General features: G+C 33.1%; 4 protein-coding genes across 4 annotated transcripts; all 4 read left to right on the top strand.

The window, feature by feature from the left end:
• Positions 1–830: 830 nt before the first annotated feature.
• Positions 831–2,450, top strand: LOC108824153 (AP-2 complex subunit sigma). Its single transcript, XM_018597523.2, has 6 exons — positions 831–986; positions 1,061–1,159; positions 1,249–1,299; positions 1,475–1,648; positions 2,049–2,108; positions 2,219–2,450. Exons 1-6 carry the CDS (start codon positions 984–986, stop codon positions 2,258–2,260), a joined length of 429 nt encoding a protein of 142 aa, XP_018453025.1. The 5' UTR covers positions 831–983; the 3' UTR covers positions 2,261–2,450.
• Positions 2,451–3,033: 583 nt separating this feature from the next.
• LOC108825941 (uncharacterized) lies at positions 3,034–4,923 on the top strand. Its single transcript, XM_018599308.2, has 4 exons — positions 3,034–3,433; positions 3,620–3,697; positions 4,273–4,369; positions 4,470–4,923. Exons 1-4 carry the CDS (start codon positions 3,083–3,085, stop codon positions 4,769–4,771), a joined length of 828 nt encoding a protein of 275 aa, XP_018454810.1. The 5' UTR covers positions 3,034–3,082; the 3' UTR covers positions 4,772–4,923.
• A 690-nt stretch (positions 4,924–5,613) lies between these two features.
• Positions 5,614–7,395, top strand: LOC108824193 (uncharacterized). Its single transcript, XM_018597566.2, has 7 exons — positions 5,614–5,828; positions 5,916–5,985; positions 6,072–6,307; positions 6,387–6,503; positions 6,567–6,615; positions 6,702–6,930; positions 7,066–7,395. Exons 1-7 carry the CDS (start codon positions 5,736–5,738, stop codon positions 7,067–7,069), a joined length of 798 nt encoding a protein of 265 aa, XP_018453068.1. The 5' UTR covers positions 5,614–5,735; the 3' UTR covers positions 7,070–7,395.
• Positions 7,396–9,114: 1,719 nt separating this feature from the next.
• On the top strand, positions 9,115–11,237 carry LOC108826252 (GDSL esterase/lipase At5g03610-like). The gene is made up of 5 exons (XM_018599641.2): positions 9,115–9,199; positions 9,346–9,549; positions 9,934–10,220; positions 10,493–10,799; positions 10,927–11,237. Exons 1-5 carry the CDS (start codon positions 9,136–9,138, stop codon positions 11,118–11,120), a joined length of 1,056 nt encoding a protein of 351 aa, XP_018455143.1. The 5' UTR covers positions 9,115–9,135; the 3' UTR covers positions 11,121–11,237.
• The last annotated feature ends 2,450 nt before the right edge of the window (positions 11,238–13,687 follow it).

Below are 13,687 nucleotides of genomic sequence, written 5' to 3'. Positions count from 1 at the left end.
CTTCAACAGGGTTGGATTTCAGAGATCCGTCTTTGGTGTTTACTCTCTGGATTTCTCAGATCTGTAGGTTCCGGTGTGGCTCCTCCGTTTCTTGCGTTGTATGTGTTTTGTTAGCTTGGTTTCACAGGTCCTGAAGTGGTTCATCTTCAGCTTTGATTTGTTCCATTGAAGCGCTGGTGGGGACAGTGTAGAATAGAGGCGGCGATTAGGCTTTGGCGACTTTGTTGCATCTGTGGGAGATGATTCTCGAGGCTACTTTAGCTTGAGGATGTGGTCGGAGGCGGCTGCTCTGACTGCCCGTAGAAACTCATGTGCCGCTAGCTGTAACTTGTTGTTTGAAGTTGTTTCGTTTTTGTGTTAGTCTTTAGAGAAGCTGTAGGCTCTACCCGCGTTCGAGGTTTTGAGGGCGGCCTCGAGTGGTGGTGCTCGTGGCAACAAGGATGAAAACTCAAGATCTTAGGATCTGTGGCAACAACACAAATGTCCAAGCTTTTAGTTTGGAATCGGTGTTTCTACATGTTGGATCTTCCAGATTGCTTAGATGTGTTCTTGTTGATTGTGACCATTTTGTTTCCTGTTGTTACTTTGTTTTAGGTTTTGGTTACTCTGCTTTCTTTGTTTTCTCTGTAATTGCTGTCAAAAAACTAAAATTGGTATAAAATTTAACATTTTACAAAAAAAAAAAAAAAGAGTCATCGGCAAAGCTGAAAAATAAAAAAAAAACATGTGGTGCTGCTCCCTTGACCCCTTGTTTACTTTTATGTAAACCTTATTGTTCAAATGGGCTTTAAAGTATCCAGCGTGTAATGGGTTATTGAGTTAGAGTTGAATAGTAATATCTTTAACGGGCTTCTTCATTTTCAGAAAATGACCCGAGAAAGAATAATTAAACTGACCCCATTCCAATAAGTGTTAAATTGGGCGAACCCGCAAAGCTGCCGAGAAGATCTTACGTTTTCTTGTGTCTTGTGATTCCGGGAATAATGGTAATAATATGGTTTTCAAGATTCTTCGAAATCGATTATCTGAAATCTCATTTTTGGTCGAATTCGTGTTGCAGATCCGATTCATATTATTGCAGAACAGACAAGGAAAGACTCGTCTTGCAAAGTACTATGTTCCTCTCGAGGAGTCTGAGAAACACAAGGTTGAATACGAGGTACGTACAATTTCAATTCAATTCAATTCAATTATCCCTTTTCTCTCTCTTCTTTGTGCTTCTCATCTGATTCTTGATTTTGCTCTCAGGTCCATAGAATGGTGGTCAATCGCGACTCAAAGTTCACCAATTTCGTTGAGGTTTGTTAGATTTTGCTTAACGAGATTAGAGTTAAAGTGTAGCTTTAAGAAGATTCTTGTTACAAATTTTTGGATAAAATGGTTGTTGAAAAAGTCAACTAGGGTTCTATTTTTTTTTTTTATCTGTTTTCATGTATAAGTGACATTTTGTATAATTTTTTTTTTTTTTTGGCAGTTTCGAACGCATAAGGTTATATACAGGAGATATGCTGGGTTGTTTTTCTCCTTGTGCGTTGACATAACAGACAATGAGTTGGCTTACCTTGAATGCATCCACTTGTTCGTTGAGATTTTGGACCATTTCTTCAGCAATGTCTGTGAGCTTGATTTGGTTTTCAACTTCCACAAGGTACCCCCCCCCCCCCCCCCCCCCAAAACATCCTTCTTTATTTTGCTTAATAGTTAACGTAATATCTGAAACTGTTTCAATCTTCTGATTCCCTTGTAGACATATGATTAGAGGGAATGATTGTGTCATTGATTCTTCTCTACCTATGATTAGCAAACTCGTCCTTTGATATCTTACTAGTGGCTTTCTGGAAACACTTAGTGAGGATTATGAGTAATGGATAAAGTGTGTTACTCTGAAATTTTACATATTAGTTTTTAGTTGATATTATTTTACTTGCTAATTTACAATTGATTAGTGATGATTATGAGTGATGTATAAATTATGTTGCTTGCTTCGAAGTTTCTGTATTTGTTTTTAGTTTTTACTAATTCACAAATGTTGTTTCATTTCATTTAAGGTGTACTTAATACTGGATGAATTCATTCTTGCTGGAGAGCTTCAAGAAACAAGCAAGCGGGTGCGCCCATAAAACCTTTTTCTTGTTGTCTTGTTTTCTCGGAGCATTTTTTTTCTCGTTTATTATTGGCAGTAAACTGAATAGTTATCCATCAACCCTCTTTGTTGCAGGCGATCATTGAGAGGATGTCAGAACTGGAGAAGCTTGACTGATGAGATTATATGATATTCAAGAATGAAAATGAGAGCAGTAGGAGTCTTCCGACTTCCGTTTAGCTCCTTTCTGTTATGCTCTGTCTACGTTAAACACACACCTTTTTCATTTTTACTCATTAAGACCTCTAATGGTAAACAGAGAACATATATTTGGGCAACTCAAAGAAAGAATATGATTGGTCTGAGACATTGTGTTCATACTTCATACTTCAGATCCAGTTTGTCTTCTTTCGCACTGATTAAACAGAATAAAAATAAATAAAAAATCATGTTTTGTACTGTAATTCATGATGGTTTATGGTATTGAATAAGATCATCCAAAACTTCTCACAGTTCAAAGCTATTCTATTGCAACCGACTCATACGCATATTTTGCTGGCGTGTTATCAAAATCACATGTGTGAAATGGGGTCTGCGAAATTTTGCTCAGACAATTCTTATAAACTTTTCGACGATGGAGAAGAAACATAAAAGTTTTAATGTACAAACAAAACAGAGGAAGAAAAAGTTGAAGCGTTCACTAGTTTTGACACGTGTTTTATAATATCCAGCTGGACAAAAAGTCCGAGTTAACGTCCGGCTTAGAATTGTGTTGAATACACGCATTAGCATAGTGACGGTCCAGAAAAAATAGAGTTGAACCTTCCCTCAGAAAGTGCACAACAAAACAAGAAAACTAGAAATATACCACGAATCTTCTCTTCCCTTCGCAGACACACTAAGACTCGTTTTACACTTTATTACACAAGAATGTGTCTGTGTATATATATGTGGTCTATAGACCTACGAAAGCTTCGAAACTAAAGCAAATATAGAGCAATGAGCACCACTAGATTACTCTTGCGTCGTAATTCAAAACAGTCGGATCTCATTTTTCCATCATTTTCTTCTCCGACGTGTTCCCTGTCACGCACAAGAATCCTGAAATGCTCGTTGGGGCGAGGATCGGATGGTCAGAATCAGAAACCATCCGAGAGAAAATCGTCGGTGGAGGTGAAAGCTTATGTGCCTACTTCAGAGATCGTGATCACAAGTAAGACAGAAGTAAGACGAGGATTGATGGATTCTGTGTTTCTTGTCTCCCAAGTAACTGATATTTTTATCACGGAGTTAAGGCAAGCTATCAGAAGAAGGGCATGGAGACTGCAGTTGCAGAGGAATATAGAGAGGGTATATCTCCTTTTTTTTTTCCCTCCATATATATAATTTATATTTATTTGTTTCTACTTATTTGGTTTTATTTGGATATATTTCCTCATTTTATAGAGAAACATTTTGTGAAACCATGTTAAATACGCGACTTAAAGGTCTAAACCAATTGAATACAGAGTTAAGTTTTTGTTTAATTGAATGCAGGTAATACTTGACTGCAGATTCTACACCCTATTTGCAGTTGCTGGAACTTTATTAGGTTCTGTACTCTGTTTCTTTGAGGTAGTTTTCTTCTTCAGCTTTAATTAGATCAAAAATATAGTTTTAAAATACTTTCGTATAATAAAACATTCATGAATCCAATCAAATTTATCTTCACTGGAAACTATTTTGTTGAGCTACACTGTAGCTATGCATATGATCCAATATTTCATCGGGGGCATGTTCAGCTAAAAATGATTATTATAGTAAAAACATGTAGAAATGAAAAAACATAATTGAAACCAAATTCTTTTCCGAGTCTTATATATCTCACATATCTCTAACTATTCAAATCCACACAAACATTTACAGATATTATTCCAGTTAACTACTTTCTATTTATAAAATTTTGTGGATTTTAATAACATCTCAAAATGAATAGAATAAACTTTGTCGGTTTAACAAAAAAGGGATTAATTTTCGTCCATTTTATAAGAAGGGGCATTTTAATGATTTCATTTTTTCCCATAATCTTCGGTGGAAAAAGAATAGATTTTTTAAAATTTCGTTAGTAAAAAATAGGATAGAAGTTTACGTAACCTTTATCATTCGATACCACAGACCAGTTGAAATCTAATGTTACGTGCGATTTACAGGGCTGCTCTCGTGTCTTAGAATGCTATTCACATTATCTTAAGGGATTGACGCATGGAGTAAAGAGTAACACAATTCACATTTTAATCGAAGCCATAGGTATTGCTCTAATCCTGACTCATTGGTGGTGTGCATGCATGACTTTCTAGAGTGAAAGAACCTTGATCCCATCTTTGTTATGATCTCTTAAACTTCGCAGATATGTTCTTGTTCGGCACATCCATGCTAGTTCTGGGAAACGCTATATATAACATGTTTGTGAGCTGCAAATCAAACCAAAGCAATCAATCGATTGGTGAAGTAAAGGCGAGAATAGGGTATGCAGTGGTAATGATACTTCACGTTGGGATGATGGAGAAGTTCAAGACTACGCCACTGGTGACATGTATGGACCTCGCTTGTTTTGCTGCATCACTCTTCATTTTATCGGCTTCTATGTTCCTTTTGTCTAGATTGTCTTCTTCACTACGAACCAGTAAAACCGGTGAAAGAGTTAATTGATAGATGATCAAAAGTGGATTTGCATCAGTTAGAAAAAAAGAAAACAGGCTTGTCGTATAAAACTATTTTTTTAGTATCACAAAGATTTGTTATAGACTTATAATTGTACTGACAATTCTTTTTCATTAAATTTATTTTCATATGTATAAAAACTTTCAGATGGTTCAGAAAAAAATATTCTTCTCAATTTTTCTTTTGATAAAAAAATGTGAATTTTCATTAACCAAGTAATGACATAAGAGATAGAATCAGTTTTGAAGAAATCAAATCATATCTGAGTACATAATCAAAGCATAGATGTCTGAGAAAGCCCTCAAAAAAGCTAAAAAGGACTCTAAAATAATTTTTAAAAAAAGTTTACTCGCAATTCTAATTTCTAAAGACATGATTAAAGTTAAACTAATGTAAAATTTCAAAAATAACCATTCAGTTATTACAGTAGATCACAGCTTGAGTTTGTTACCGGAACCTGAAACAAAAGCATAAATCATTAGAGAAACAATCGAAGAACAGTCTGAGGAACCACAAACCATCTCGAAGGAAACTCGGACAAGAAAATTGGTATTCAAGTCCACTCCAAGCAGGCTAGCACTACACACTCCATGTTAAACTAATAAATTATTTTGATGCAGCGGTCTTTATAATGTTAAAAAGAGATAAATTAGCCCAAAACCAATAATAAAATCATTATTTTTGTTTAAAAATAAATTATATTTTTTTATAGGACTTAAATTTGTAGAAAGATGGTAGAGAGAAATAGGAAGAGAAAGTATGAGGTGGAGGTGATTTTGATTTTTGTGAACTTTTATATTTTCTTTTTGTTTATTTGGCCTCATTACCATTTTTTTTTAAATTCCCCGTCACCACAGTCGGTGACTCAACGGTGACTTCTTCTCTAATCGCTAGACCTATTTCTAGGCCCCTCCTTTGTAGCTGAGTGTGCAGTTAACAAATTTGAGCAGAAATGACTCAAATCAATCTACCGTTCGAAGTGGGTCACACCATCGAAGCAAGATCTTTCGAATTGGGTTTCCGTGGAGCATGGTTTCGGTGCAAGGTACACTCCTCCTCCTCCTCCTTCTCCTCAGTTACTTATACTTTATCTGATGTCAAAAATACTCGTATGTTCTTTTTTTTTAATCAGATTACGAAGATATTCAACAAAGGGAGAGCTTTATTCTACGATTTGGAATATCTTGATTTCACAGAAGAAGGTTTAGTTCCAATCCTCTTTGTGTTTTTTTCTCAAGTGTTTGTTTTAAGATGGTTACAACATTTTTTTATTATCATCATCCCTCAGGAATACACACAACAAAAGTATTCCAAAAACGCCAAGGCGAGGACGAGACTACCCTAATGGTTCGACCCATACGTCCACGTCACCAAAGTGAAGTCCTTGACGAGGAAGAAGAAGAAGAAGAAGTTGTTGTTGTTAACGGTGTTTGGAAGGTGGGAGACTTGGTGGATTGGTGGAAAGACGATTGCTATTGGTCTGGGACGGTTCAAGAAGTGAGAGAAGAAGATGAATCGGCTAAGGTATATTGTGAAAGTTTTCAACTTTTGTTAAGAGGCTCTTGTTGAGCTTTAGATTTTTACATCTTTTTTTTTTTGGTAGATTGAGTTGTTGCCTGAACCGTATGGAGAAGGAAAAAGCTACGATGCTGTGTTTAAGGATTTGCGTCCTTCGTTGGAATGGTCACTCGAAGATGGATGGATTGTCCCTTTCTCTAAGGTTGTTCCTAAAGTAATCCCTGATTGAGTGTTAATTGTTTTTAACATCAATCTTTCTTAATAGGATGGGGAAAAGAGGCAGTGTGCTAAGCTAATGAAACTTCCAAATGAAGGTTAGCTTCAACGACATTATTTTTTTTTAATAAGTGATTGAGATGTTAACTCATTTCTAGATAATCTGGTGGTTTTTTGGATATAGGAGCTGAAGAAACTAGAGAAGAAGAAAAGGTGAAACCTACAAAGAAGTTAGTAGGAGATGAGGAGGATCTAGCGTTGAATATCATGGAATCAGAGTCTATTGAAGCTGCTGTGATGGACTTGGAAGAGATAGTTGTTCGAATAGAGTGGATTAAAGGAATGTTGTCGCTAAATTCAGAAAATTCAACCTGGATATATCAGGATTATCATCCGTCCTCACAATGTGACAGGTTATAATCATCTTTTCTTTGAACCTAACCATATCGTCTATCGAGTTGCCTTTTAGTCTTCTCAAGTTGTTTGTTTCATTTTGTTCCGGCTTTGAAATAGTTCTCTTTTCTGGATCACAATTTTTCTTTTTACAGGTAAGATAGATTTTTAACTTTTGCCATGATCACCATTTCTGATGGATTCTAAAGAAAGGCAGTCCTTGGGTGGAGGAGGAGTAGAGTAAAAGATGTAAATGTGGATCATACCTGACACGTTTAGTGAAATTGAAAACGGAACATGACTCTGTTTCTTAGTTGTCTTTAATTTAAGTATTTTGGTTTCCCCTGTTTTTTTTTTTGTTTGTTGATATACTTCGCAGCTATTTCCTTGTATTTTACCTCGAACCTACTTTTGGTTGTCTGGGAATTAATCAAACGAAAGCCTCTTAGATGGATCCTTGGATCCTCTGCAGACGAGTTTTTAAATGTGCTTGACACTACTGATTTTGGCTTTTAAATTCTTGTTAATCTCCAAGGCTTCCCTTCTTCAAATACAATAGTGAGACTTTATTTACTCTTCAAACTTCTAAAGTGTACTACTCAAAAAGCCAACGTCATATACACCAACCAAAGCTATGAAGCTTGGTGAATGGTGAAGAAATCATTTTATGTAATCATTGTTTAGGGGACAATTTATCTGCTAATAAACACGAATTAGACTCTTACCGTGCTTTCCACAAAAGTTATCAAAAATATATTCGGAGTTTGGTTGTATTAAAAATAAATATTTAATTCAGAATGGAAAAATGATTAATAATAATTTAAGTTTAAGAAAATAATTTTGGTATGCTACCTAATGTAAGTTTAATCTGTATTGCGTTTATTCCTAATATTATATTTTTCTTGGAAACAGTATATGTTAATATATAAATTATTTGAGTTATAAATTATAATGTTTATAATTAAGATGTAAATAGTTATCCAAAAGATGTATATCCAAAACTCTCTGAAACATTCAGAGTACATAGTTATTCGCCTTATACCTGTACATAGATACATAACCATCTGTACATTTTTCTTAATTCAATAAATATTCATTTCAAGTTCTTTTCTCTCTCAATAAAACATATAGAAATAAATATTTATTTTAGAATAATTTTTTTATTTGATATAAAATTTAAGCTCTATAATATGCATATATTTATCGTCAGAGAATAATAGGTATAAGTTTTCACACAATAAATATATTTTGTTCATTACAAAAATTAATTCACACATAAAGATCCAAAATTTTGAAACTGTTCTTAGTGTTAAATATAAAACTTATAATCAAACTCCATCCAATAAAGTTATAACTATTGAGGTATTTAGTAGATAAAGGTAAAAATAAATTTATCATCTTAGGAATCTTGTCATTTATGCATCTCCCTCATGAGATTTCTTTTCACGTATCAGGCATTGGTTACTATTTGTCGAATTAGTTAACAAAAATACACTGTTATATATTAGTTACTTGTCGGCAAAAGGATAGAAGTATAGAAAAACACTATTATTTGTTGAGTTAGTTATATTTTTGAGAATTGTTAATCATTTCTTAAAAAAAAAAGAATTGTTAATCGCTTATTTGTCGATAAAAACAAAATTAAAGAAAAACAGATGTGCTTACTCTCTCTAGTCTCACACGTTTTAAATGTTTGATAGAACAATCCATATGCAGTTGATAAATCATCATCTTTAATCTGTAACACCATGCACCATTTGGTCGAATAAATTAATTATTGATTAGTTTTAAAACTCAGAACTTTTTTCTAATGAAAACATTTATGATAATACTTACGTCAGTCTAGTTATCAGAGTTAGCAAAAAAAGAAACTTGTGTGAATTATTAGTAATACATCATATGATTAAAATTTACATCTATCAAAAATTGTACTGTTTTGTAATTCCCGTAATAGTCATTAGTTTTGAATCAAATTATGATTATTTCCTTGATTCAACCCTAATTTTAATAGATATTAGGGAACAAGGGATGCATGTTTGGATATGGTAATACTGTACAATGAATTTTTATAAATAATAATGAATTAAAATTACATATTTACTCTAAAACTGATTATTTTGATATTTTCAATATTTTCGTGTTTGCAGGCTTATAAATAAGAAAGATTACACTTCAGTTTCAGTCATCCCATCTCATCCACACTGTCTGTCTCTCTAAACAATAAAATGAACTCCTTAATGAAACTCTTGGCCTCGCTGTTACTGATTATTTTTTCTTCCCTCCTCTTTGGTAACTCAATTATATGCAGTTGTCACTGCAACATATTCTTTAAAATCCATATGAATCAATTTTTATATACAAATACAATTTCTTTTTCTTTTTTTTGAAAAGTACAAATACAATTTCTTATATATACATATAACTCTTTTTGGCAGGAGATATCGATGTAGTTGAGAGTTCAAATCAGAATCATCGCTTTTCCGGTCGAAATAAATTGTTTGTGTTTGGAGATTCTTATGTCGATACTGGAAACACAAAGACTACTGATAAGGGGGCATGGGAATTCCCTTACGGTATCACTTACCCGGGTAAACCCTCTGGCAGGTTCTCGGACGGCCACATCTCCACCGATTTTCTAGGTACTTCTCTATTTCTAATCTTTTTTCTTTTGAAGCATAACGCCAGAGCATTGTCTTCATTAACTTCAAATGAAAAAAAAAATTATTGACAGTTGAAGACTCTAGTTTAAATCCACTACAGCGTCGTATGGAAAAACTTGTGAAAGGAAAACACATACTTCCTCTGTTTAAAATTAGATGTATTCTGGAGGATAACAAATTTCTGTTATAGTCTCTTACTGTCTTCCCATGCATATTTATATTTTTAATAAGTTAGGTTGTATATGTTGAATTTGTTTGAGAACACGATGTCATATTTCTCTTTTAAAATTCATTTTAATGTGTTAATTTGTCTAATCATCGATATTCCATATTTGTAATGAGACACATGTTTCCTCCATACAGCCCAATTGCTAAGGATAAAGTTACCTGTGACCTACAAAGAGAAAGATGACGTGGATAAGACACGGTTACAGTACGGAATGAGTTTTGCATACGGAGGAACAGGAGTGTTCGACACTAAGGTTAAATATCCTAACATGACCGGTCAGATCAATCTCTTCGAGAAACTCCTCGGCAATGTCTACTCTCCATCCGACCTTTCTTCGTCCGTCGCTCTCGTCAGTGTTGCTGGCAACGACTACATTACTTTCGTTCTCGCGCATCTTGATGACCCTCTCGGATTATTATTTGTAAGATTAGTAAACAGTATTTAAAATACAGCTATAATCTATATGGTTAAATCTTGTTCGATTTTTACTTGTAGAATTGTTTTTATAACCGAATGGCTTTGAACAAAAAAGAACTAGGTATGCAGTCGATATATCAGTTACTTACTGGTTTAGTATATGAATTAAATTGAAAACTGGTCTTCGTCCTAGGCTAATAGCTTTAACCAGTGCACCATGATCAGTCTGGGTATAGACTTATAGTTATTTAAATTTTAACTATATTGCATTCTCAGGGGTTGAAATCATTCATCGAGAAAGTTGTGAATCAAATCGAGGTGGATTTGAGGCGTATCCGTACCTTGGGAGTAAAGAAGATAGCAATACCATCACTGACACCGCTCGCGTACACCCCGGTGCTTGCAAACCTCCCTGAATCTATCAAAGGCATTGTACAGGATAATGTAAAATACCACAACGACTTGTTGCAGAAATCAGTCGCCAAGCTTAACAATGAGAGCAATGATATTGATTCGGCTTTTACCATCATAGATTACTACAATACCTTCTTGACTGTCTTCAACAACACAGGGGGAATCCCAGGTAATAAAAGTTAATAAAAACAATTTTTTTTGTCAACATTTTCATACTCCCCCCAAAGTTTAATATTTTCATCTGTAATATGTATAATATAACCATATTATTAAGGCTTTGTACCATGGAAATGCAGGGATTCTGACGTTTAAAACCCCATTCATAGCATGTTATAAAATCGACTTGAATGATATCAAGAATTCTACGTTATGTGATGATCCTAAGTCTGCTTTCTTCTGGGATCCAATTCACCCTACCCAAGAAGGATGGAAATCAGTTTACAAGGTTTTAAGAAATAATATCACCACAGCTTTGCTGCCTAAAGCGTAAAACCACTTATCAGGATCGAAAATAATAAAACGTATTTGAAATGTATTGTGTGGCATCTCTCGGTCTCTTGTGTGAACGAATAAAGACCTTTGGCTAATAAAACGTATTTGAAAAGTATTGTGTGGCATCTCTCGGTCTCTTGTGTGAACGAATAAAGTAGGGGTGAGTGTTCGGATACCCGTTCGGGTTCGGATCGGGTATTTCGGATTTTCGGGTATTTCGGTATAGGAGTATAAAACCCGTTCGGGTATTTCTGTACTTCGGATCGGGTTCGGATATTTTTAGTTCGGGTTCGGTTATTTTGGGTCGGGTTTTCGGATATTTAGATTTTGCAAAAAAAAATTAACTTCTTCATTTCTCAAGTTTTTTTCTTTTAAAAAATATAAATTTTACTTAACTGATATTTTATTTTTAATACATTGAATGATTTGAAGATAAAATCTTAAAAATAAAATACACTAATTTGATTATTGTTTTAAATTTTTAGTTGTAGCTTTTGTTAATGCATGAAACTAAAATTTGGACATGCATTTTAAGCATTTTAAGTGAGCAAAAGATCACTTTTCTTGCAATTATATGTATATTATCTAATTTTAAACCATGTATATAATTAATATAAGTATTTTGAATAAAATTAGAGAAGTAAACTATGAATATATGGTTAATAGTACATAAGTTCGGTTATTTTCGAATATCCATTCGGGTTTGGGTATTACCCGTTCGGGTTCGGATATCCAATCTCTCATAATTCAATACCCGTTTGGGTATTTTGCTACTTCGGTTTGGATTTTGGTTCGGATTTTTCGGGTCGGGTTCGGGTGCCACTTTGGGTATCGGGTAAAGTGCCCACCCCTAGAATAAAGACCTTTGGCTAGTAAAATATTTAAAGCTTCTTTACTCGTCTTATAATTCTGAATGAGATCATAAATCTTGATGAATGTTCATTTACAGCTAATTAACCAACTGCATTAATTTTATCAATAATTTTATTTATCTATTAACCAACTGCATTAATTTTATAAATAAGTTTATTTATCTCAAATAATATTAGTCAGAGAGAAGTGTGATGAATAAAAATTTACATATATTTCCAACATTTTCTTAATTTATATGAAAAATGTTAAAGTGACACTTATTCGAATAACTTTTGACTCTTGTTGGGGTTAACCGAGATCAAATGTTAAAACTGTCAGAGTAAAATAAAATGGATCATCAAAGAAATATAGCCAAAAACGCCAAGGCGAGAACGAGAGTACTCTAAGAGCATTCCCATTGGGGGGTGTAATATAAGGTTCACACCCATCCCGAAAAAGAAAAACAATAAATTAACATTATTTTTTGAACCTGTCTCGCAAAAGTTCACGGGAGTGAACCTGTCTCTTAGCTATTCTGCGGGCTCCACGACACGTGGCGGCCCGCGATTGGTTTGATTATTATTATTTTTTTTTTTTTTTTGAAAAAAAGTCAAAATGTAAAAAAAAAAAAAAAAATTTGTGAACCTCACCATGAGATTCACCAATGGAGATGCTCTAATGGTTCGACCCATACGTCCACGCCAATGTCTTTTCTTTTTTTTTGCTAAAATTTGGTATCCACGCCAATGTCATGAAAATGAAGGTGGTGGTGGTGGAGAAGAAGAAGTTGTTGTTGTATGACTGCAAAAGCCAACGTCCTATACACCAATCAAAGTTGCGAAGTGAAGATGTGTGGCATATAGAAAGAAGCAACGGTTGGAGAACTTGGTGAATAGTGAAGAAACATGTAATCATTGTTTAGGGGACTTTTTTTAACACAATGTTTAGGGGCCTATTTATCTACTAGTAAACAAGAATTAGACTCTTACCGTGCTATCCTCAAAAGTTATCAAAAATATATCCGGAGTTTGGTTGCATTAAAAATAAATATTTAATTCAAAATGTAAAAATAATTAATAATATTTTTAAATAATTAATAATAAAAATAAAAGATAATAACTAATAATAATTTCATTCAAAATTAATAACAATATAATTTAAGAAAATAATTTCAGTATTCTACCTAACGTAAGTTTAATTTGTATTGTGTTTATTTCCAATATTATATTTTTCTTGGAAACAAAATATGTTAATATAAATTATTTGAGTTATAATTTTTGTAATTACGATGAAAATATGCATAGTTAGATAAATATTCAAATTATAGAATTCATCTATTTTGTATTATTTTGATTCTCTTTTTAAAAAATAATTTAATCCTTTATCAAAATGTATTTTAATGTTTTATAATAGAAATAAACTAATATGTTCTTTTATCTAATTTATATGTATATATAAATAAACTATAATTTAAATAGTCATATAATCAAATCAAATATTTTGTACTATTACATTTTTATTGAATTCAAATAAATTCATCTTATTTTTAACACATTAAATTTTAAATTAAATGATTTAATGTTAATTTAATATTTACGAACATATTATAAATATTTTAAACATGGATTTACGTTTTGTGAATATAATAACTTAAATTTGATTGTATAAAGGGTTTCTTTCATTTTTCAACAAAAAAAAGAGTTTCTTTCAAAA

Source organism: Raphanus sativus, chromosome 9 (assembly GCF_000801105.2).
Source record: "Raphanus sativus cultivar WK10039 chromosome 9, ASM80110v3, whole genome shotgun sequence".
Taxonomy (NCBI): Eukaryota; Viridiplantae; Streptophyta; class Magnoliopsida; order Brassicales; family Brassicaceae; genus Raphanus; species Raphanus sativus.
Note: the sequence above shows the minus strand (reverse complement) of the source record. Positions and strands in the feature narration are given on the sequence as shown.